The 24892-nt window shown below is 41.6% G+C and overlaps 2 protein-coding genes across 2 annotated transcripts; one reads left to right on the forward strand and one right to left on the reverse strand.

Moving 5' to 3' along the window:
* The first annotated feature begins 77 nt into the window (after positions 1 to 77).
* On the forward strand, positions 78 to 4487 carry LOC125301574 (retinol dehydrogenase 10-like). Its single transcript, XM_048254167.1, has 5 exons — positions 78 to 624; positions 1993 to 2091; positions 2363 to 2511; positions 3422 to 3553; positions 3855 to 4487. The coding sequence occupies exons 1-5, from the start codon at positions 175 to 177 to the stop codon at positions 3982 to 3984; spliced, it is 960 nt and encodes a 319-aa protein (XP_048110124.1). The 5' UTR covers positions 78 to 174; the 3' UTR covers positions 3985 to 4487.
* Positions 4488 to 4646: 159 nt separating this feature from the next.
* On the reverse strand, positions 4647 to 24166 carry cse1l (CSE1 chromosome segregation 1-like (yeast)). The gene is made up of 25 exons (XM_048255468.1): positions 24033 to 24166; positions 22703 to 22793; positions 22442 to 22584; positions 22179 to 22280; positions 21923 to 22068; positions 21679 to 21769; positions 21414 to 21521; positions 21158 to 21250; positions 20786 to 20953; positions 19980 to 20109; positions 19695 to 19760; positions 19157 to 19359; positions 18974 to 19058; positions 18822 to 18883; positions 18131 to 18267; positions 17594 to 17697; positions 16484 to 16581; positions 16123 to 16273; positions 15391 to 15599; positions 14802 to 14899; positions 14333 to 14418; positions 14105 to 14186; positions 13853 to 13999; positions 13373 to 13604; positions 4647 to 5620 (listed from the first exon to the last, which is right to left on the reverse strand). Exons 2-25 carry the CDS (start codon positions 22785 to 22787, stop codon positions 5531 to 5533), a joined length of 2916 nt encoding a protein of 971 aa, XP_048111425.1. The 5' UTR covers positions 22788 to 22793; positions 24033 to 24166; the 3' UTR covers positions 4647 to 5530.
* Positions 24167 to 24892: the final 726 nt, after the last annotated feature.

Raw genomic sequence — 24892 nt, forward strand, 5'->3', positions numbered from 1 at the left:
ATACTCCAGGCCATAATCCCTTTCAAAGGTTATATAAAGTTGCCAAACTGAGCAACAGCAGCTGGGTAGTCTATACGCGCAGCATCATCCTTCCCACAGCGCCTCGTGGATGCACAGCCGTCATCCATCCTTGATAAAAGATTCGGAGGAAAAATAGGAAGATCGGCGAACAGAATGTTGGTGATTGTTGACCTTGTGCTGATGTTAATAGATTTAACCATTTCTATTCTGAATGCAGTAGTGCGCACTGTCGTGCGACCGCGTCTGAAACCCATTGATGGAGAGCTGTGTCTCATCACGGGGGCAGGTGGTGGACTGGGACGCCTCTTTGCATTAGAATTTGCAAAAGAGGGAGCCGAACTTGTGTTGTGGGATTGCAACGCAGAGGCAAACGAGCAGACAGCCAAACTGGTACGGGAATTGGGGATCAAGGCGCACACGTACACAATCGATCTCTCCAAACGCGAGAGCATCTACCAAACAGCTGACCGTGTGCGGCGCGAGGTGGGTGACGTCACGATGTTGGTAAACAACGCGGGAGTAGTGGCTGGGCAAAAGTTCCTAGAGTGTCCGGATGTGCTCTTGGAGAGGACCCTGCTGGTCAACTGCCATGCTCTCTTTTGGGTAAGACATGCAACCCCTATGATCTCGGTAGCTAAACCCACATTATATCATTGATGTATGGAGCCTACAATATTATTTATGAAATTATATATTCTCCTTAATGAAACTGTTCACTGTTTTTATTTGTAAGTCGCTTTGGACAAAAGTGTCTGCCAAATCACATAACCATAAATCTCGATTCCAAAACCCTACTGCTATTCTGTTATATACACGAGTTTCCCGTTTACCAACAAAACTAGATGCGCGCGCAGCCGTGAGGCAGAAGACGCTTGGTGGCCGTCCACAACGTTATAAACTTAACCTAAATAGTCGGCTGCTGTAAGCTACAGTCGCTGTTGTCTCAATGATAATAACATCTCATTTCAGACTATATTTCAAAGTTTGACGTTCATTTGGATTATTAATATAACATTGTATTTTGTCATTTTTTGGCAAAGACATGCATTCCGTTAGGGATATTGAACATGTTTAACATTCTCTAACCATCGTGATTTCGAATTAGTGCAGTTTTCAGCACAAAAACTCATTTTATTCTTTTGCTCTTTTGCATTGCTCTATGCTGTTCTATGGTGCTTTCTGCTACTTGGTTGCGCACGCATGTTTTCGTGACGTTCCATAGAAATCCATGTATAGGTTTTTGAGATTTTAATTTATTGTCTAGTGACTAGTCTGTGGATACACATTCATGATACCTGGTACATTACCTCTATACACAATAAAAACTGAATTATGTAGGGCCTACTTGATGCATGAGAAGACTCCATTGCTAACATGACTCAGAATGCCTGAATGATAGGCTATTGTTGCTGAATCTACATCCCTACAATATTGTTCCCCACTGCATTATCAGGTTTTAAAGAATACGGCCCTTAAAAGCACGTCTGCAAATCTGACTAAAGAACTCATAACTGAAAATCCTTTGACTAGACATTAAGTGTAGGCCTATTCAATGTGGTGAGAAACACAGCAATTATGTAGGAATGTGATTCACAGTGTTATCCTCTTACTGTAACTAAAGTCGCATGTTTGTAGTGGATAAGCTGTGTCAGAAAAAACATCAGTTACTAAAGCTTTTGTGGTGTTTTTATAAAAAAGGACTTCTTTAGTTTGTGGTCTTATGAAAGTCTTCTATTTGTGAAATGTCAAATGTCAGAATCAGCTTGCTTTGCGAACCAATGCTGTTGAATGAATTAAAGCTAAAGTTTTTTGAGTTTTTTGAGTCACTTTGAGTTTTAATCAGTTAATCAGACAGAATTAGACACCATACTTTCCCCCACTGACATGCTTTCCACCTTCAGGAGACGGAAACACCGATCCCTACATTCTAGGGACACATTACGTAACTCTTGAATGTCCTCTTTCACACAGATGACAAAGGCTTTCCTTCCTCACATGAAGGCCACAAACCATGGTCACATTGTCACTGTCGCTAGTACACTCGGACTGTTCACTACAGCTTGTGTGGAGGTAAGGGCTGCTACTTAATAAAAAAAAGCTGTTTTAGGAAAAACAAGCAAGTAATTGTGCATCTGTTCATCTGTGAACACAAGTCAGGCCAGGGCACAAATGGCGACGTCAGTGTTGCTTGTTTTAGCCCTTTGATGTTGGCCATTCATGCTGTTCCCCTTTTTAATGGCATTTGAGGTCCACTCAAGCGTACCAAATCAGCTACAGAATTCAGATCAGCCCTCACCACGGACCTGTCTCTGACGTTATTGCTCTCTCTGTGCCCACACAGGACTATTGTGCCAGTAAGTTTGGGGCAGTGGGTTTTCACGAGTCCTTAGCTCACTCTCTCTTGGCAGAGGGTGGTCTGGATGGCATCAAGACCACACTGGTTTGCCCCTACATTGTCAACACTGGCATGTTTGCTGGATGCCAAATCAGGTGGGGATATAAGGCATTATGTACTTGAGAACACCCAGAGGTAAACACATAGGATGTATAAAAACAGAAATCCCTGTGCACTGCTACTTCAGGTTACCAAGTGCTGGTGGGTTGCAGGAACATTAAAGACAAAAAGTCAAAGTAGCCACCACACACTGGAATAATCTACTGATTGTACTATTGTTAGGATGGTACAATACACACAAAAAGGGTATGGCCCAACAAATGGGGACCAAAAGTGAAATGTGAGTTTGGCTTTTGGATTGGATCAAATTTTGAAAATGGAATCTGGATCAGATTTTCAGTCTGTGTTGAAAACCTTTATCAGGATTATCCTGATTCCAACTGCAGGGTGGATTCAGGATGAATTTCAGAATGTAATAGAACATCAAAATCTGTCAAATAACCGTACTATCATATATTTTTACTTAATTTCTGTCTCTTCAGATAAAACAATTAAAGCAACCCCACCTAGGCTAAATTGTGATATGTAGTCTCATTTAGAGGCAATGATAATGCAGATTTCGTAATCCGGAAAAGATTGTGTTTGGATCAGGGAGATCCAATCCAAATTTGCTTTAAACAACAGCATATAAATCAAATGGATTATCTGATTCTGGATTGTAAAATGTGGAATTACCAAATCTGGATTATTCTGATCCAGATTACATTTTTACAACTGGGCCCTTGTTTAAAACTACATAGAGGAATAGACCCTCTACTTGACACCCACTGTGAAAACATATTATCCAAAGAATGATGTATAACAGGGATGTAAAGAAAAGTTTGTTTGTCCAGCTTCTCCCTATTTATATTTCCTGTTGTGTGTTAATAATATGCTAATATGCTTTTAAAGTGTGCAAGGAGGGAAAAGAGTGGGATGAACAATGCCTATTAATGCTCCCAACAGACCGGAGTTCCGTAACCTGGTCCCTCCACTGGAGCCTTTGGACTGTGTCCAGCGGTCCATGAGGGCCATCCTGGGCGACGAGATGATGGTGTGCATTCCCAGCATCATGAGCGTGGCCGCCTTGTCTCGAGCGTGAGTATCATCCCTCAAAACCTTCTGCTGGTGCCCCTAAAATGTGGATTGCACAGGAAGTGAGAGTCACTTCTCTTCTTATGACTGCCACTTCACGGTCAACGATTCCCGGGACACTAAAAGACCGCACGCACGCACACATCCACATGCATACAAACACACACATTAACACACACAGGTAGGTAGGCACGCACAGTACACATTCACACATAACTAAAAAAAACAAGCATTAAGTCAGCAAGAATGCAAAAGGAAGCATATTGCTTGAAAGAATGCATTTTTTGTACTGTATGTCCAATAGGTTGCTTCCTTGGGAAGCCAACATTGTCACGTACCGCTTCCTGGGAGCCGATAAATGCATGTATCCCTTCATCAAGACCAAGCAGCAGCAGCAGAGTCCTGTGGCCAATGGGCATGTGAAATCTGGATAAAGTCTTGCAATCATCGCTGGACCATGTAATCGCTGGAATACTGTGTGGTGTTAGGGGCCTGTGCCATAGTAATAAGTGGTCACTAAAGGTCTCACACCAACAAGTCTATTTATTGTCAGGTGGTGTACTACAAAAATCAATCATGGCAAGGGACATGTTAGCTGCCAAACTGACTGGTAAGGAAACTCAATACCAGAACTTACCGGATATTGTTCTGTCTGAATGCCTTTAAAATTTGGAATTTCCTGTATGTTCGGCCAACTGGGAATCCTTTTGATTATTTACTAAAAGAAGTGCATTCTCATTTCTGAAAGGGGACCATTAATTGTTGCATTTTTGTTGTTCTTCTGGTAACTGTTAAGATCTAGTGTTAATGTGTCAAAAGTGTATCAGTCCTTCATCAACCGTTTTCTGACTTTGTCTATGACAGTATGTATATCAAAGTCATTTTACATAATAAAATTTGCATAATTCAGGTTTGTGGTCTTCCAGCAACATTACCCACCACATTATTGGCGGCTAGATATAAGAATGTTATGCACATGTTGCTTGAAGGTCTAATCCTAGAGGTCAGTCAGCGTCATTGCCTTTAGATGCACCATCACGTTTCAGATTACATGCATGTAAACTCCTTTTAAATCACTGTGACCAATACCGAAGGGTATTACACAAGTGCTTCTCTTTATTACCATTTTTAGAAACAAAGCCATGGAAACTAAGAGCTGACATTGAAACAAAATAAATGGGACAAAACAAAACATGCAACAAAAAAAGGAAGAGCAAACATACAAGGGCTTAATTTTTGAGTCTCCAAAGTCCTCTCCTGTACAGTAAAAACTACAGTAAAGGAAAACAAATGCTTCCCAATGATTGTAAAGACCTCCAATTCATCACAATTCACACCCACAGCAAAGTGGGGTCGGTCAAATCGGTTAGTCATTAGCAAGCCTGTTAGTTCAATTCCGGACAACTTTCTTTGTTTAGTTTTTTTTTTTTTTGCCAGAAGGGGTCGAGATTCCTTTCCCCCTAATGAATGATGTGATACAGAACAACTGATGTAAAACCCAGCAGCTAGACAAATCAGATTAACACATGTTCTAACAGCATTCCATGTAACTGATGTGGTCCTGGTTCCAATCGTCGGAGCAGAGCAGCAAGCTGATTGGCCCAAAGACAGGAAAGAAAAGGAAAAAAAAAAAAGAAAAAGCACACCACTCATGTAAGGCTGTAACTCCTGATCATCATTAGTGGTCCTCTTGTTCATTCCCCTTTTGTTTTTTGTTTTGCTCTAAAAGCGCTTAAAACTCCCTGGGCCATCAAAGGGCTGTGGTAAGAGTCAGCTTCCCAATGTCTCCATTCAATGAAATGTCAAAAAGTCAGCGCAAAGTGTCCAGTTGGGTTAAGTCCAGTCCAGTTCAGGTCCGTCTGTCTGTCTGTCTGGTTCCAGGAAGTCGATCTGCTGGAGACAAGCGTTCCACGCCCTTTAGCTGCTCCCCTCACACCTGTGCCCTTCTGCGGGCAGAGAAGGGCCAAGCCACCGGGCTCCTCACACCAGCTGTACGGTGGCAGCCTGGAGGTAGCCCTGCAGGTACTGGAGTGCCTCCGCATTCAGGTTAGAGCTCAGCATGGACGGAACCTGCCGGACAAGAGAAGAGGGCATTCGTTGACTTTACTCAAGCATACAGTTCAAAGATGTTGGAAGACCTGCGTTGTGTTTGTGTGTGTGTGTGTGTCTGACAAATGTCCTGTCAAAGTGCTGGGCACACACTAAATAATTCACACAAAGATATGTTTTAAGGAATTAAAGTTAGGAAGACCCAACATAGTGGGATATCTGATCATAATGCCTCAACTATCACAATGCCACTTAAGGGGTGGCTTGCTTTTTTGCTTTATCAAAACCTGTGATATTGGAAGGTTTCCATCAGGCCTTTCCCTGTCTGAGAATGGTTTTCAATTTCATAGCTCCTTATACAAATGTCTAAGCAGCTTGTTCATCTTTTCTGCCTGCCATCTGACTCAGTCATGGTAATTACAGTAATCTATAATCTCAGCAATCTAATCCTCGTCCTAGGACACTCGCTCTTACTAAGAATGGTTCATTTAGCATGTCACAAAGTCCCTTATAACACTGAATAAATGAATGAATGAATTAATGAATGTATGTAAGTAATGGTCATAACAAAAGGGTAGGGTCAGAATCTTCAGCTTATATCACACCCCATATTTTTATGCATGCATACAATTACCTACATATATACATACACGCCTACATATACCCATAAGGGTCAGTAGATATATACAGTACATTGCCACCATAAGATGAATAATATCCTAAATAATAATGGTAACCATTATGATAACAATAATCATCGTCAACATTATCAATATTCTCATAGAATAATACTACTCAAGGGCTGTACTTATATGGAGTCATGTCTTTGAACCCTTTTTTTAAATTTGGAGACATTCCTACTATGTTTTAATTAATCTGGTAATGCATTCCAATTCTAACTGAAGCATTCCTAAAGCTACAGTAAACTAGATGTACCGCATAGCGGTACAAAATATGACCGCCGCTCAGTCCTGTACATCCGTTCCGCGAAAATAAATCACACTTCAATTTGTCTCCATATTTTACTCCATCCCCCACTCTTGCTGCACAGAAAGTAGCCTACTGGTGCTGAAAAGGTGAATAGATTGTAGAATAGCCAAAGATGTAGCATTGTTATAAAACCTTTAAAATCTCTAAACAATCAGGGCAAAAAGTAGGGCAATTCATCCCAGTTCATCCATTGCAACTGGATTGATGAAAGGTCACTTACACCTGTAGGCTACATTGTATTTGGGAAAAGCAAAAGGTATCAGCATAATGTTATTTATTTATTTATTTTTTATGTATTTATAAACAAAAACATCTCTGTCAGTTCCATGCCGTTTTCAACAGCTATCAAAAACAAAGGTCATTTTTGGATGGATGGATTTTTTGTGAATGTTTCTTCTTCTACATAAGATTTTAGTCATCTTTAGTTCATGTAATACTTTATTGTCAATGCACAAATTAAGTAACAGTAGTCTGAAACGTTATTGTTAATGCACAAATTAAGTAACAGTAGCCTAGTCTGAAACGAAATGCTGTTTTACATCTAACCAGTGGTGCAAATAACGGACATGTCCAAATGGGCCTTGATGAAATGCGTCGCTAGACTGTTCATACACATTTTAACGGGCCAAAGTTGAAGAGCTTTTGTCCGTTATTGTTCGTGCAAATATAGGCTGATTCATGTTCCCTTGCATTGTTTAACTGAGGTCCATGGCTAGTCTGGATTTCATCAGACCAAGCTCAATCTTTTAAGAAATCAAAAAATAAATAGCGGGCAGATCAGGCTGGGTTCACCCAGCCTAGTCCATAGGCACCCGATATTGTTTAATTTTCGATTGAGATATACACGCTCTGGCTATTCTAAATGCAAAATGCATCAGGGAGTTATGACAAAACGGTAACTAACAAACTAGATCCTAATAGAAAGCTGTTAGCTTCCATAAGCTACAGGTAGGATTATAAGGTAGGCCTATTTACAACATAAATTGTCAATAGGCTATGCTGGCGACACAAATAAAGTCTCCTTTGAAACCAATGGCTTACATGCCTTACAGTATCAAGTGGACTTAAACTGTCATATCGTGGCGAAAAGTTGTAATAACATTCACGCAGCTCCATGAGTCAAGGAAAGCGAAACTGAAGTAGCCACTTCTAAATGGGACCCACTACACAGTAGCTTAAGGTGTTTTGCTAAAGCAGCCATAATGAAATGAAGGTGTCATTGTTTGGATACTTCACACACCGCGTGCTTTTAATTTCACAGACTACAACTACCAAGCTGTAATCAAAGCACATCGATTCCCCTCTCACACCCTGCACGCACTTAAAACAAAATAAACAGGCGTCTCAGTCTCACGCATGTATAGGCAAAACTGTATCAGACCGGTGTAACGTTGGTAAATCTTCCATTGCACAGAATGATTTTGTAGCACGTGCAATAAATGACAGTCGAAAGATACAAACAGTGCTGCTATACATTTGCTTGGTATAACCGCATTTATAGTTTTCTACAAATGCAATCAATCAAATGCCTCCATCACTCAACCAACGCTTAACGGTAACATTACCTAGGTCCTTATTGATATTACAAGATTAACGCATCTGCAGTAAAACCAAGCATGTCCGATAAACATCCTCAGATTTATTTCGGCTTCAAGAAAGAATGAAAGAAAGAAATGGGAATTACACTTCATGTGAACATCGTCCCTATCCTTATTAGATGTTAAGCTCGCGATAAATTACAGTCCTTGTAGGAAGCGTCCATTGTTTTTTCCAACCCACTTTTAACTTCCAACAAAATTACGTCTCACTGCAACGATGCGCCATCTAGTGGACAAACGACTACTTATCGCCAATACTGAAAATGCAGCCATGATGATGATGATGAATATTTATTTTGGCTTTCTTTTAATCCTACTGAATTTGTAATTATGTATCGGCCGCTTCTAATACCGATAGTATGTGGGTGCCTGTGTGTGTGCATGTGTATATGTGTGCACCGCCATTTACAGGCCAATGAGGGTACAGTCACTAAATGTACACATAACCTAATTTGTTTAGACCCCCATGGATGAAATTCTACCTAAACTTGGCATACCCCCAGAGAATGCCAGGTCAATCATACACATACAATTTGGTGCAGTTCTGAACATCTTAACTGAAGATAGGGGCGATTAAAGCAGAATAATATTGCATTTTCATTTTTTTTATCGGGGTGCAAATCACAAATGAGTGATTATGAGCCAGGTTGATGTGGGCCCCTTGAGACCAACATACCATAAAAGATTCTTCATCCTCAGTGCCACGGTTCAGGTAGTTATTTAGGAAAAACAGTTTTTTTTTTTTTTTTTTTAGGGGGCCCAGCACGAGGGGAGGGGGTCATTCATTCATTCATTTATTCAGTGTTATAAGGGACTTTGTGACATGCTAAATGAACCATTCTTAGTAAGAGCGAAGTGTCATAGGACGAGGATTAGATTGCTGAGATTATAGATTACTGTAATTACCATGACTGAGTCAGATGGCAGGCAGAAAAGATGAACAAGCTGCTTAGACATTTGTATAAGGAGCTATGAAATTCGTCGGGGACGAAATGAAATTTTTCGTAAAAGTCTAGTGGGGCTACATACCCACCAAATTTCATGTACCCGGTGGTTCGGTGTCCCGTATCAATGACCAAAAATTCAGGGGAGTAGATGACGGGGAAAAATTCTTGAATTGTGTGCATGTGTGCGTGTACAAATTTATGTTTATGTGTGTGGGTGTGTGTGTGTGTGTGTGTGTGTGTATGTGCATGCTTGTGTGTTTGCCTCATGTATGTGTGTTTGTGCATGTGCATGCATGCGTATATATGTCTACTGTGTGAGTATGTGTCATACACATATGATTATTGTAAAATGTATGTGTGTGCGTGTGTATCTGTTTATGCACATGTGTGCACATGGAATGGGTTAACATGACCCCTGGAGGCAAACATACGGAAAAAATTGGTCATCCTAGGCCCTACAGTTCTCAAGATATTCACATAAAACTGTGTCTGCCCTACCCTCCTTTCGGGGTCCAGTCCAGCGAGGGGCTACAGATCAAAACGAAGAATGACGGTTCCATGCTATCCATGTGGGGGTACATGCCCACCAAGTTCGTGTAATCTTTCAGTGTTTCAGGAATCCTTTGTTGGTGTGCGTCACTAAATGTACACATAAATTATTTTATTGTAAGGCCCCCCATGAACGAAAGTACTCAAAACTTGGCATGCATTCGGAGGGTGTCATAATGATCCTACACTTTTAATTTCGTGCAGTTTTGACCTTGTCAGCCAGAGATATTGTGATGACACCAAATTTTTGCTTTTAATTTTTAACTAGGTGGCTATACATGAAATAAGTGGTAATGGGATGGGTTGACATGCCTCCTTAAGACCAACATACATAAAAAGGTGGACCTCCTAGGCCCTACGGTTCTCGAGATATTCACAGAAAACTGTCTCCGCCACCTACAGGCCAGTTGGTGTATAGTAACATAAATTAATTTATTGTGTGGCCCCCATGAACGGAATTCCACGAAACTTGGCGCATACAGAGGGTGTCATAATGATCCTACACTTCCAATTTCGTGCAGTTTTGACTATGTTAGGTCACAGATACACCTCATTTTTACTTTTTTGTGTTTAACTAGGTGGCGCTATACATGAAATGAGTGGTTATGGAATGGGTTGACATGGCCCCTACAAAAAAAAAAAATGGTCCTCCTAAACCCTACGGTTTTCGAGATATTCACAGAAAACTGTGTCTGCCCTACCCTCCTTTCGGGGGGTCCAGTCCAGCGGGGGGGCTACAGATCAAAACGAAAAACGATGGTTCCATGCTATCCATGTGGGGTTACATGCCCACCAAGTTTCGTGGTACCCGGTCTTTCAGTGTCCCGGACTCATTGGACGGAAATTTGGGCATGCTAAAAAGAAAAAAAAAAAAAAAAAAATCTGACTAAACCTATATGCGCAAGGGCTCTGGGCGGTCATAATTAGGGGAGAATGCAAGTTCCTTACTAAAGTTAGATTAGATCCACATCTTGCGCTACTGGTGTCTGCCCAACACTAAGCCAACAGCAGGATACACAATCCTCTTATTACTACAGCTGACCATTATAGAGTAGACCATCAGTACAAAGTCACCAGTGTATCTCCTTGACTTTTGTTACTGTGGCAGTGCTGTTGTGGTCATGAGCATGAGACCATGGTTTTCTTTCATAGCATGTCATTACTTCTTATTGAGCAGAGCACTATGCACCAAAATAAATGCAGTTGTGCTCATAAGTTTACATACACTGGCTGAATTTATGAAATATTGGGCAATTTGTGGAAAATATGAATGAAAACTTTTTATTTAGGGATAATAGTTTTAGGGATAAAGTGAAGCAATTGTATGCGCCCTTTTTAAATAATAACTGAAATCACCCTGATCAAAATGTTGCATAATACTTGAGCGTTTGGACTGATAATATACACAAAAGTTGATACGCTCAGGTTTAATTGTATAAAAAAAAAGTGTAATTTTAAACATCTATGACATGTTTGATTGTAATTAGTGCCTGTGTTCTGTGAGACCTCTGCACATACACTCAGGTTTAATTGTATAAAAAAAGTGTAATTTTAAACATCTATGACATGTTTGATTGTAATTAGTGCCTGTGTTCTGTGAGACCTCTGCACATTTTATCAAGGGCGGCACTAATTTTGCTGGTTACTGAGCCATGGCAAAGTCCTTTTAGGCAAGTCCCTCCACTCGGCTGCCATATTGCAACGCTTTTTGGGCACTCATTGGGCAGAAATGCACGTGCGCAAGGCTTCACGACACCAATCTTGTTCTAGCGGCGAGTTCACAACACATGATTGGCATGATGTCTTCACAACACACCATTTGATTGGCTCAATGTATTCACATGTCGACGTTTTACAGAGGAAGGGGTGGGATATGTGTAGACAACGGTCATATTGGCGTTACAAACAAGCCCTATGCATTTCTATGGAGGATAGTCTCCACATTAGAAAGTCTCTGGCCATGGGGAAAGCAAAAGAGCTGCTAAAAGTTTTGTGAGAAAATAACTGTATAAATCAGGAAAAGGATAGAAAAAGATAGCAATATTCTGTGATGCCTTATGGTTTAATTTGAATCCTTTAAAATGAAAAAAGTACCAGTAATGTGCTTTGCCTGATCACTTGTGTTTTCTGAAGAGAATAGCACTTATTTCACAGATTTTGCCAGGGTATGTAACCTTATGAGCACAACTCTACTGCATAGTACTCAATGTCTCACTTCACTTCTGGCTGTTATTACTTGCCCAGAAGATTACACCTACAGCATTACTAGATCACTTTAGCTTGCTAATGTATGACCTGGCAACCTTGAAGAATTTTTTTGAGTAGCACCTTGAGAAAAAAAAAAAATTGCTCACATCGGCCTTTATGCATGCAGCCAAAAACAGACATAGCCATGCTCATGAGCACTAGACACATTTAGGATAGCGACCCATCTTTAATGTCGGATATCTAACTAAATGTGATCCAATGCAAACTGAATCTTTTATAGTAGCTCTATAATGTTATGAAAAACACTTGTTTTGATAGGGACTGATGTGGATATGTTGTCCATTTTATATGAGGTCTCAATTTAAATCACGCCTGGTCTATTATTACCTCTTTTCAATCCATTATTATTAGCTATTTATTTTGTAAAGTAATATATCTATCCCTCATGTCATGCCAACATATTTAATTCACCTGAATATAGGCTACAGTAGATAGAGACTAAATGGACATCTGCTGTCAGTGTGCAATCTATCCCTTAACACACAATAGCCTACATGTTTGTTTTCTTTTTTCCTTTTTTTTTACATTCAATGTTAAATTATTACCTGCTGACTAATGCAAATTACTGATTGCTTTTAAAGAAATGCAATTGCACATGCTCTCAGTTTCAGATGGCGGTGCCTTTCTGCAATCTGTGAGGCTGCAATGATTACATTATCCCAACTAAAGCGATAGGTGCGCAATCTCAGTGGAAGCCTATTATTTGTTCTCGCTTGTTTTCGTGCTAAACCAAAACAACAATGCTCCAAAGAAAAAACAAATTGAACACTCATCAATGAGATGCTCAAAATATTTAGCCAAGGTCCACTTTCAGACTAATGTCTGCATTTGGCCTTGGAAAAGTTTGCATTCCCTTAGCGCCTTTTAGTTATGAAAACGTTAACCATCAGTGACACATGGAAAATGTAATGCTAACTGAAACAACTGATGAACAAGTAATAACTTTCCAAGACTACATCAAACTATTCGGCTTTGGTGAATTCAAAATCTCACTCAGTTGAGATGTTCTAGTTTAGCAAAACGACACCTGGGAGAACGCGAATTTGAGAGTGAACACTTGTTAAAGCAACACCAAAGAGTTTTTTATACCTTAAAATAATGTTTCCAAAATCGTTTCAGTGGTTCATCAACTCGTAACAGGGTGAACAGCAATTCTGCATTGGCGTCGCGGCCCTTTATCGGCTATAACCGCACTATGTAAGTTTGCCAGATCGGGTAGCGGATCTGTAGTTCGATGGAATGAGACATAAGAAACTACAAATTTGCTTAAAAATGCGTACAGGTTGGCAGGTCTGTGAATGATACAATGTCTTGCTACTTAATTAGCAATGGTAGTGCACCTCTGCTGAATGCAAAGGCTACAGAATCAATACTGGTCATCGATTTCCATTCAAACATGTCTCTTCTCTTGTGGAACTCACCCGTCCTGGGCAGGCGGTGGACAGCTTGTGCAGGGACTGAGCCAGCAGAATCTTCGGGTTGCTGACGGCCTCGCCGATGGGGTCGTGCTCCTTCTTCCCAGCGAAGGCCAGCTGCGAGAAAGCCGTCTGGTACCCGGGCGTGTCCTCGATGTCGATGAAGTGCTCGTCGTCAGGGACGCTGTCGTCCTCCGGTAACTCAAACAAACCAATCAGGGCCTGCAGCAGAGGTGTCCTACCAAAAGAGAGTAGAGTCAATGTACAGAACAAGTGCTATGAAAGTGGCAGAGAGGGTCTGTACCTGCCCTGCCCTACCCTCCCATCATCACATAGGTGCTGAAATTGGCATAAATGTATTACATTCCTTGAACTTCTTTAGAGTTTTTTTAAGTGTTCAGCATTTTCCATTATACTAAGCCAGTCAAACAAGGCCAAACAAAACGATCTCCGAATGTGCTCTCTCTCTGGATGTAGCATTCCTACCAGAGTTTGGTGTACTCTGTGTCCATCATGGCAGGGCATTCAGTCAGGACCTTTGTGATGCCAACAGCGCAGATCTTTTTCTCCACCGGGCCTGAGACTTTCTGCACCTCCGGAATGACAATCTTCTCCAGGACCATGCCGAACATCCTGAGAAGGATCAAGTATTAGCACTGGTGTGCGGCCCATGGAAAAGGACAACTTTGAAAGGGAGTGAGATGATATGGAAGCATAAAATGTTACTGCACGACTTACTTTGGCTGGATGCTATCAAATATTTCCTGCAAAGCAATGGCTCCATACTTGACAGAGTAAAGGTTGATGAAGACCAAAAAGCCTGTGACGACAAACAACTCCTTCAGATTACACATTTCCTAACTGGTACTTCCCTCACTGCCAATAGGCCTGAAGATGAAATGAACACTAGAGGGGTTGAGACAAACAAGTCTCTTTATTGTAGCACTAAACACCCAGAGGACTCACTCTTGATGAACTTGGTGGTTTTGGAGCTCTGCAGCCTCTGGAAGAGAAGGATGAAGATCTGCTTCCTATACTGAGTGATGGACTCCCTGAGGGCACACAAGAGAACTGCAGTGAGTAAACGGTGGCATCTGCTGGGGTCTGTGCCATCATTCCAACCAACCCATTCTACTAATGGTGTCCATTCATTTGTCCTATACTTTTGGGACAATCGGAACGCTGCTGAATTCATAACACATATTTTTTACATGACTCAAACCTACAATGTAAAGTTGCTTTTAACTGTAGAATGCTCATTACACTGGCAAATGGATAGTTACTAATAAATACTAACATGTGTTTTGTGTGCAGGGTTCATCTATTCATCCTCTTAACTCTTCAGTTATGAAATCCCACTATGCTTAACATTGGTGTGAGCTTGTGATTGTAAATCCAGTCTCTCTAGCGCTAGAGTAAGGGAGGAGTGCCTTACGGGGGCATGTGCTCGATGATGCTGTTGAGCAGGTAGAAGCCTTGGTGGTCGTTGGCCTTGGAAGCAATCAGTTTCTGAAACACTCCCAGCAGCCCGGGCTAAACAGGAGGAAGACAACAGGAGTCAGAATTAAACTACAAACCCAGGCAGCTTGCACCAACACACATGTAGAAACAAGGGGAAACCATTTGTAGCACCAAAAATGTTTTGTCTTACTAAGCGGTGCCATAATTGGCTAGGCTGTGGATGAGCTGTTCAGATAATTACAGTGATGTTATAATTGTTATGAAGCCAACTATTTTCACAAAATAAAAGTCTGCTCATGGTACAAGACAAGTGCATGCGCAACATTTCTGCAGTATAATTGAGCGTTTCCATGGCTGTTCAATCGGATTCTAAAAAGGAATACACCACTCCTTTCAATCCAATTGGTATTCCATTCAGATCGGATATCATTTTTAAAATTCCGATTCCCACATAAACTCACCTATTGTCTTCATTTAACTTAACCACCTCCACAATGTCATAAAGCACATATATTAAACAAGGAGCCACTGATAAGGCCTTCTTTACTTAAAGCCTGACTTACGATCTTGTCGGCGGCACTGCTGGCGATGGTGGCGCCTCCCTTTTGCAGGTAGGCCTGGAGCAGCCGCACCAGAGGGGGGATGTTGCCCGTGCGCTCCCACAGTGCGGGCTGCAGCAGATGGGGGAACAGCGCCATGTAGGAGGAGGGGATGGAGTTGGAGTGGATCTCCAACAGCAGAGACATCACCTGGAACACATACGGCACAAACTCTGGTGGGAGGGAGAGAGGGGGAAAGAGTCATCATAACATCCAACATCAGGGTATGAACGTTTTTATTTCGAGAATAAAGTTGAAATATCATGCCAACTTTAAGACATTTCATCTTGACATGCCCATTAAAACTAGTTTGAAGAGAGCAATCGCTCCAAAAAAGTTGCCACTGAATCCGGACAGTCAGTCTCAGACTCAATCAGTTGGCCAACGACTCAACTAAATGCCTAGTGTAGTCTAGATGATTTGGTGAAATTGTGCTTCAGAATTGGGTTTAGCAATAAGTATACTAACAAATTGACATGATATATTTAATTTGATCATGGCAAAAAAAATTTTTTGTTCTTCATGTGTGGCCCTAATACTCCGTCGTGGTTTTAAGATGATAAACTTTGCAAGCTGCCTTCAAACACATAGATGATATATCTATAACAAAAGGTGGGAGCCTGATAGACATGATTCAACATCTGGGAACTAATACATCAATAATATTCTGCGTTAATTAGGCCTCAAGTCCCTCACCTTGCACATCATTCTGCAGGATCTCTGTGAAGACGGGGAAGAGGGCCTCTTCAAAGCTGCCCACGGTGGTGGGGTTGGCCTTGCAGGTGATCCTTATGGACAGACACAGGGACTCAAACAGGTAGTGGTTGAAGTGGGGCTTGCTGGGATTCTGTGGGGCACAAGAGAACAGACACACTTAATAGCTATAGACAGATAGATAAATAGACAAGTCTGACATTTTTCTTCTATACTGGGAAGTGCCTTCACATGGCAGTACAGGCACAGCAGCAGCAGATGCTTTAATTTAGTGACCATGAACAAGTGGAGAGTTTCACCATAGTGGACAGGAAAGAGAGGATGACATGCTGGTTGAACTTACCTTGCTGACAAGGAGGAGCTTATGTGTAAGCTGTCCAATCAGAGTGGGGACATAGGGCACAATAGCTTCCTGTAAGAGGGAAAAACTGCGCATGATGGCTAGAGAGAGAGGAGAGAGAGAGAGAGAAAGAAAAAAAGAACTTTTAGCACAAACAATAACACATGAATAAAACAACTCCAATCTCATTATTGGTCAACAGGACTGAAAATAGGGCTTACAAAAGGGATGATATGCTAGAGCATGGGTTCCCAAACTCCATCAATGTGGGCCTCCCCTCTGAAAACAGTGACACCTCCGCACCCCCCCTCCCCGACAATCATTTTTAAATAATGATATTCACTTCAGTTAAGCCACTTTAATAGGTGCTATATTATGCAATGCAATGCAATGAGTTCATCATATCTTCGACGTTTGGCTTTGTTGCCCATTTCAGGCTCGGGCCGTGCAGCGATAAAATGTGACAAATCTGTCCATTTTAAGTTAGCTATCGGAACGTCACATATTACCGTCATGCATGTCCAACATCTTACGTGCATCTGTCACTTAATATTCATTTCTATACAAACCAAGGCGGCGGATTCCTAAAGAAATGCAAGCACCCACACCATAAGTTTATCTAAATTAGCTATGTACCAAAAAATACATTTTACCGTGACTCGAAGAGCTGTAAACAGTGTTGTAAGGCTGCGTGTACAAATACGCTTGGAGCTCAAGCTCCAAGCTGGAAGTTCACTGGTAACTTGCAGTTAGCTCGGCTGGCGGCACTGTACCTAAATTACGTTATGAAGTTTGGCACAATACATTCTCACTCAGGATAGGGATCAACAATACTTTCCACTATCCCAAAGATTTAGTATACATCTCTTCTGTGATTTATTTCGATTTTATAATGTTGACAATTACATAATCATTAAAAAAAAAAAAAAAAAAACAGATAGTTCTAACGTGAAATAAACATTTTTCCTTCTTTTTTGAATCAACCTTCCGTGCCTCCCCTCAAATTATTTGGCGCCCCCCAGGGGAGGCGCGCCTCACAGTTTGGGAACCTCTGTGCTAGAGGCTCACTGTATACCACTCAGGAAAGAGAAAATGAAGCGAAGTGCATCGGACCCTTCATTATGTACTCGTTCTCTGATGAGCCAGGAATGGCGAGGGCCTTGAACAGATGATTGAGCAGCTGTTCTGTGAAGGGAGCCATCTCTGCTGGAGTGATGCTACAACAAGCACAAGCAGGAGTTACAACTCTTGTCAGCAGCGCATACAGAAGTCAGACCACAAACTATTGATTTGCACTATGAGGATGCAGACATGCCGCTTCAGATTACATACACTATACTTTGCAGATAACACTTTCCTAAAACACCTTACTAGATGTCATACCAGGTAAACACTGTTTGACTATAAAATGGCCCAGAGACAAAGCACTGCAAAAATCCAAGTATTGCTATTGGTAGAAATGGTAATGAACACTACAGCTAAACTACAGTTTAAATATTTTGAGTACACTAAGAATTTGACCTGACCCAACTCTTAGTAGCTTGCCATTACTGCAGTATTCAGCATTTTAACAGTGACACCAGACGGTCATGGTTTAAGAGTGACACCAGACTGACATGGTCTAGAATATGATTACAAAGTTCATCTTACAGTGTGGAGTTGTTGGGCCCCCTCATGGTGAAAAGCCTCTCGAGGGCGTGAGCGGCGTAGGTGTGCTCCACGATGCTCTCGGCCTGCAGGTGGGCCACCAGCAGAGGGATGGCCTGCAGGAGCTGCTCCTTGGGGAGCTACAAGCAGAGGAAGAGTAGAGGAGGATCAGATCAGAGGATGAGTGGAGAGGAGGATCAGAGGAAGAGTGAAGAGGAGGATCAGATCAGAGGAAGAGTGGAGAGGAGGATCAGATCAGAGGAAGAGTAGAGAGGAGGATCAGAGGAAGAGTGGAGAGGAGGATCAGAGGATGAGTGGAGAGGAGGATCAGATCAGAGGATGAGTGGAGAGGAGGATCAGATCAGAGGATGAGTAGAGAGGAGGATCAGATCAGAGGATGAGTGGAGAGGAGAATCAGAGGATGAGTGGAGAGGAGGATCAGATCAGAGGATGAGTGGAGAGGAGGATCAGAGGATGAGTGGAGAGGAGGATCAGATCAGAGAAAGAGTGGAGAGGAGGATCAGAGGAATGGAGAACTATTAGTGACTGAAATCATACAGCCTCTAATGTTTTTTGTGTTTTTTAACAGCTCGAGAAAAAATCATTTCCATTCTGTAGATATTGTATATCTGTTACATATTAAACGAATGTGAAAATAATATATGTATTCTTGATCATCTTCAATCCAATTTACCTGACTCCTGAAGATCATGACATACTTGATGGCATCAGCTTTTAGTACTGGAAACTCGTTCACTGTAGATATGTAACACAAAATTATAGGTAGCTAATGTCAAAGCATATACAAAAGAAGAGCAAACTGATCAGGTCAGGCGAGGTTTTTACCATTTTGAGATTTCAGATCTGGAAGAATGTGGTTGACGAAGAACTCCGTCAAGTTCACCAACTCGTTGGCCTGTGTAATTCCATGCTACAAGCAAAAAGAGACCCACATCATACACTCATAAACAACGTACATCAGCAGAGTATGGTCTCACATCAAAAATAGAGAAACTGAACTGGTAGTACCTTCTGTGTCTGGGCCTTGGAGGCGAGCGACGTGACCAAGTAGATGGCAACGTCCTTGTGCTTCCAGTTGGCTCCTGGGTTCTTGGCGTGCTCTGCCAGCATGGAGTTCACATAGCCCGAGAAGATGGCCGTCACTGGGGCCTCAAAGAACTTGCACAGGCCTCGCACTAAATCACAGGCTGCCCTTCGCCGCGTGTCAATATCTGTAAGGCAGGGAATACAGTTGTGATAATGAATACAGTGAGTATTTAGTGGTCAATGCCTCTGCACTTGCGTGGTCAACAAACAAGATTTCTGAAAATCGGCAGCACTTCAAAAAGCTTTGATACAACAAATACATGGTTACACACCAGCTTTGTTTCACTAAAAGTAAATAAGTAAGCTCAACAGTGTGTAAATATCAGCGTTTGAAACAAGACAGATGCCAGTGAAAGGCTACTATCTATGGCTTACAACCACTTTGTAATGTGAATGGCATGAAGAATATTATTAGAAGAGAGAAGTGAAGAGAGAGCAGTGAGAATGTATAATTTATTACCTGAGCCTTCCAGGTCTCTTCTGATGTACTCCTCTGAGTTATCTTCAAAAGCCTCTTCATCGGCACCTACAGAAGAGAACAGACCACTGAAGTTACACAGAATATTGCTGCCTAGCCTGGTGCGCTTCCTTACAAAAGTATGATGCACTGATACATTTAATTGTATTCAACAATTACACAGACTATCTAGGTCATATATTGTGCGTAATATAACCCTTGTAATGGAAGAGATAAGAGAAAGAAAAACAAACATAAAAAATGAATTCAGGGGGTTCTTAAACTCACTTCTGAACTCCATGTTGGGGAGGATGACCTTCTCACAAATGCTGGTGAGCGTGTTCTGGTCCTCAAACAGATGCTTGTAGTGTGGCCGCTCACAGACCGATGCCAGGAACTGGATGGCATTGCTCACCAGCTGTGACAAAAAGCAGATATGGTAAGCACATTCATTAACATATTCAGCACAAACACCAAAGGTAAACACAAAGTCAAACTGGCAAAAAAGGCTACGGTTTCTATTGGTTTTCAGTCTTACTGACACAACATTAACGCCTTTCTAGATTTGCATAAAAGTTGCCTTCAGCCATGCAGCCGTGTCCAACTGGTTAGGGCTTCGGGCTTGTAACTGAAGGGTTGCCAGTTCGATTCCCGACCAGTGGGAAAAATGTGGGTGGGGAAAGTGGTTGAGCACTGCTCTACTATATGCCCACATACACGGCTGAAGTGCCCTTGAGCAAGGCACCTAACCCCTCACTGCTCCCCGAGCGCCGCTGTAGCAGGCAGCTCACTGCTGCGGGTTAGTGTGCTTCACCTCACTGTGTGTTCACTGTGTGCTGTGTGTGTTTCACTAATTCACGGATTGGGATAAATGCAGAGACCAAATTTCCCTCACGGGATTAAAAGAATATATATACTTATACTATACTCAGCTTGTATTTGACTATCAGCACTAGGCTACTTCCAATGCAGCACCAACCTGGGAAAAAAACATCTTATTTAAGTCCTAAGTTCCTGTAATGTGAAAGAAGTGACTTCCTCTTGTCACTACACTACTTTAGTCAGTGCCAGTGTGTTTACACATTCCTACTCACCAGATCATACTTGACCTCCTGGCCCGTGGTAACTAGAAGGTTCCAGATGGCTGTGACAAAGCGAGGTAGGTAGGGCTGGAATTCCTCGTCATACTTCTGAGCGTAGAGCGCTGCGTTGTCACAGATCTGAGACTTGAGCAGCTCCAGGAGGCCAGCTTCTTCTTCATCCTACAGATAACAATGCAACCAACATGTCAGACATTGGATTTCAGCTTTGCTTATTGGCAACCTACAGATAACAATCCTACAGATAACAATGCAACCAACATGTCAGACATTGGATTTCAGCTATGCTTATTGGCAACCTCCTTATGACATGGAAAAGACTGAAGGAGTATAGAGATTCCCAAGACCCCACTTCATATTACTCACATCGGTCTGGAGAAGCTTATTATCCAAAGTCAGCAGGTTATGGAAATTTGACATCCAGGTCTCCATGTTGTCCTCAAAGAACTCGGGTAGATCCTGTTTAAATACCCGATTTGATGGCCTTAATATTGCACTAACTAATTACAATACAGACTATTCCGCCCACACACAAACATATATATTTTTTTTTATCTCCAGAGGGCACAGACAATTTGACCAATTGCACTGACTATTACATTAGAGAAAAGAAAACGCCTACCTGAAAATTAAGACTGTAAAAGAGCTTGGAGATCAGTGTTAGGGAGGAAAAGAGGACCTTCAGGGCATTGACGTCTGTGGCGTGGGTCTGACAAAGTTCAATTGTGGCCTTAAATAGAAACAGGATAAATGACTCACACAGTGAAGGAGCAGCACAACCATATTTGAACTCAATTAAAACCCACAGAACCCTAACAATTACGTCACATCAGTGAGGAACAGTCCCAAGGAAGTTTTTGTAAAAGCTGCAGTAGCCAATTACATACCTTGAAGAGTTCTGTCAAGGGCTGTGCGAATGTGTCCAGTACCAGCTTGATCTCAGTCCACAGCTCATTGGACTTGAACTCATGACGATACCTGTGGCCATATTATTGAATTAGAAGAACATATTATCCTGCAGTTGCAAGGATTGTATACACGGAGTTCACACGGTGTATGGTAGTCTCTATGTGTTCTTTGCTACATTCTTGCAGAGAACACACAATATGCCTCACCAGTACAACATCTCACCTTTTGAAGAGTGAATGTGCAGTTCGGAGAATACCGTTGATAATGTGAAAGTCTCCGCTCTGAAAGCGGGTCACCATCTCGGTCAGCAGGTCTGGCCATTTCTGAGGGAAGTCCTCTCGGCCAATGATGCTGATTGCATCACTCAACTGCATGATGCAGAAAATGGCATTATAAATAAATACAATAATAACAGACTGCACTACTGCTTTTATACAACGCATACAAGACAGTGTCAGTACAGATAATTTCAGCATACCTGTTTCTGAATCTGTTCAGGGCTACTGAGCATCAAATTTACAATGTTTGCCTTTATAGCTGTCCGGTCAACATCAGAGATTTTGTTGGGTTCATCTTCAATCTAAGGGGAAAGAGACAAAATACAAAGACCCTGACATAACTCAGGACATGTTGGGCTTCCTCGAGGCTAAGAATTCAGCACAATCACATCCTTGATTGATCTAACCCTCGTGGACAATCAATCGTGTGCACTTTGAGTAGAAAAAGAAAATGCCAACTCACTATACGCCAGTTCCTCTTAATGTAGTTTTTAAAGGTGACTGCTGCACACACACAAATTACATTGTCTTGAGACTTCTCTAGTAATGTGAGGAGCAGAATGGGATAGTTCTGGCTTCCTTCCACAGATTCAAGGAACTTCTCAGCTGTGGAAGAAATGCACTGGTCAGTCATTCCATAACATAAATAACTTACACTGGAATAGGACAACGAATCCAGCTATTTTAAAAGCTGACAACTTGGGTGAATTTTGGCACATTGTACCTGGTCGTCTGACAGCTGGATCTGGGTCCAACGTCTTCCTCAGAAAATCGGTTAGGGTGTTGAGATTCGCGTCGTTCAGATCCATGGTGCCCTGCAATTAAAATACAAATTTATGCATACTGACGGGACAAATTTACATCAGCACTATCTCATTGAAACAACTGTCACAGCCATGGCTGTTCTGATTACAAAACGGCCCCCTTTTCAAAATTAGAAGTGTGGAGTGCCTGTCAAGCCAACCGATCTGACAATTGAAGATTATGCTACCTTTGTATTTCCATCTCAGCATGCAAAAACTGATCTGGAAAGTACTGTTGCTTATTTTCGTCAGCTTAGGTCATTGATAAGGGGTGTTGCACCAGATATCTACCGCCAGGTAGCCTAGCCACAACTGTGTAACCAGCTAGCAAGCAATATTAGCGTTAACTATATTTGATCCGCTTATGGATCAAACTTTACGGATCATTATCTAGTGAAAGTTACCAACCCAATCAATCGTCGCGGTTATACATGAGCGAAAAAACCATTGCATATTAATGTACTAGATGCTACCTAGCCCACGTTTGTATAACATCACGTTAGGAGCCGGACTCTAAGAATGCTAGTCGTAAAGCTAATAAAGTTAGACATTAGCTGGCCGAGTTCATAACGTATGAATGGATGCGAGAAAGTAGTTTGCTGTCATTAGCGAACACAAGTGGATTGAGGTTAGCAACACATTTATGATGTTACCTTTCAACACCTTGCAATTATAACGTCACCAAAAGTGTTATTATAATTTAATCAGCAAATATGGGATATATTAACCCTTCAACAACAAAACGGGTTTGTATGTTTAATGACGTACAACTGCACAGAGAACACCTTCATGGAGCTAGTTAGCCAACAGTTGATGCTAACTAGCTAGCTAGCTTCCCATGAACTGGATATCATGTGGGATGGGTCGTAGAACTCAATACTACCAACAGCTAACACAATCTGGCCATGCTATCCCCGACATGCTGCTGGATCACGAATTAGCGTGTTAATGTCGCCTCTACGGATTACTTTGGCGAAATGGTGACGGTGTTACCAAAACAGAGTACACAACCATGTACACAATCCAAGTAACTTCAACGTTAGCTAGCGGACTACTAATTTCTGCATCATAGCTGGAAATAACGTTAACGTTAGCCACTTCGCCACCAAGAAACGTTAGTTACCACGCTAACCCTACATTGTGTACATCTTGAGACGTGAACAATGTAATATAGTGTATCTGCTATAGTGGCAAAATATCAAAAACCGTGCCACTGAAAAATATGTTAAAAGTTAAACAGTTAAAGCTTACCCTGTTTTTCAATCCAGTGGCCTAACCGGCTAGCAATGACAGCGCAGGAGTTTGCCCAGCTTTCAAATGTCTCAAACAACTACGCGGTCACGACTTGAAGCATGCGCAAAACCGACTACAATACCCCGCGCATTCGCAAAGCTGACTTAACAAAAGCACCCACTGAAGTGAGAGATCGTCCAAAATAACCGTTTGAAGTCTTCGACCATGCCGTCTCAATCACATTCCACATTTAGTCAGGGGGCTTATGTGGTTTCTGTGGGATTGAAATGTTAATTTTTGGAGAGTGGTTGGACTGTCTTTAGAGGTCATTGAACATGCAGAAAAATGATGTCTCCATTTTTTTTTAACCTGTTTTAACCCTATTTTTGTGAAATTGTATATTTCACTAGGGTAGGGTGGGGGAAAACGCCCCCCTTAAGGAATATGTGATATTACTGTGTAACAGTATATTAAAAAGCTAAATATGTGTAGATTTGCTATCCTAGTTTTGAGTGACAATGTTATAAACCAAATATGAAAATTGTCCAGAGTTAACAGTTAATTAGTATTTTAACAACAAAAAAAATTGTGCAAAAGGGGCGTTTTGCCCCAGCGGTGGGGTAAAACGCCCTCCAAGGGTGGGGTAAAATGCCCTCACCCTGTCAAAGCAATGCCCCTCATGCATTAATAGAAAAACCAAAAGTAAACAACTAAAGTAAACAAAATCTATTGTGGAGCAATAAAATATGATCAATACATTGATTGCAAGCTACTATATTTCATCAATATATTGACAATAGCCAACTTTGTTTTAGTGACTGCTGAAAATTAGAACACTTGCCTAAAAATCCATTTTTCTTTTGTTTTCTTGAAGTACA

Source organism: Alosa alosa, chromosome 10, assembly GCF_017589495.1.
Source record: "Alosa alosa isolate M-15738 ecotype Scorff River chromosome 10, AALO_Geno_1.1, whole genome shotgun sequence".
Classification (NCBI taxonomy): domain Eukaryota; kingdom Metazoa; phylum Chordata; class Actinopteri; order Clupeiformes; family Clupeidae; genus Alosa; species Alosa alosa.

Bases quoted from the DNA above. Each gene is read 5' to 3' on its own strand.
- LOC125301574 (XM_048254167.1), top strand. From the start codon at position 175: ATGTTGGTGATTGTTGACCTTGTGCTGATGTTAATAGATTTAACCATT. The intron at 625-1,992 runs GTAAGACATGCA...TCTTTCACACAG, and splicing joins ACTGCCATGCTCTCTTTTGG to ATGACAAAGGCTTTCCTTCC. The intron at 2,512-3,421 runs GTGGGGATATAA...TGCTCCCAACAG, and splicing joins TTTGCTGGATGCCAAATCAG to ACCGGAGTTCCGTAACCTGG.
- cse1l (XM_048255468.1), bottom strand. From the start codon at position 22,787: ATGGATCTGAACGACGCGAATCTCAACACCCTAACCGATTTTCTGAGG. The intron at 22,281-22,441 runs GTGAGTTGGCAT...CTTTCCCCTTAG, and splicing joins TTAAGAGGAACTGGCGTATA to ATTGAAGATGAACCCAACAA. The intron at 19,360-19,694 runs GTAATAAATTAT...CCTGCCTTACAG, and splicing joins AAGAGACCTGGAAGGCTCAG to ATATTGACACGCGGCGAAGG.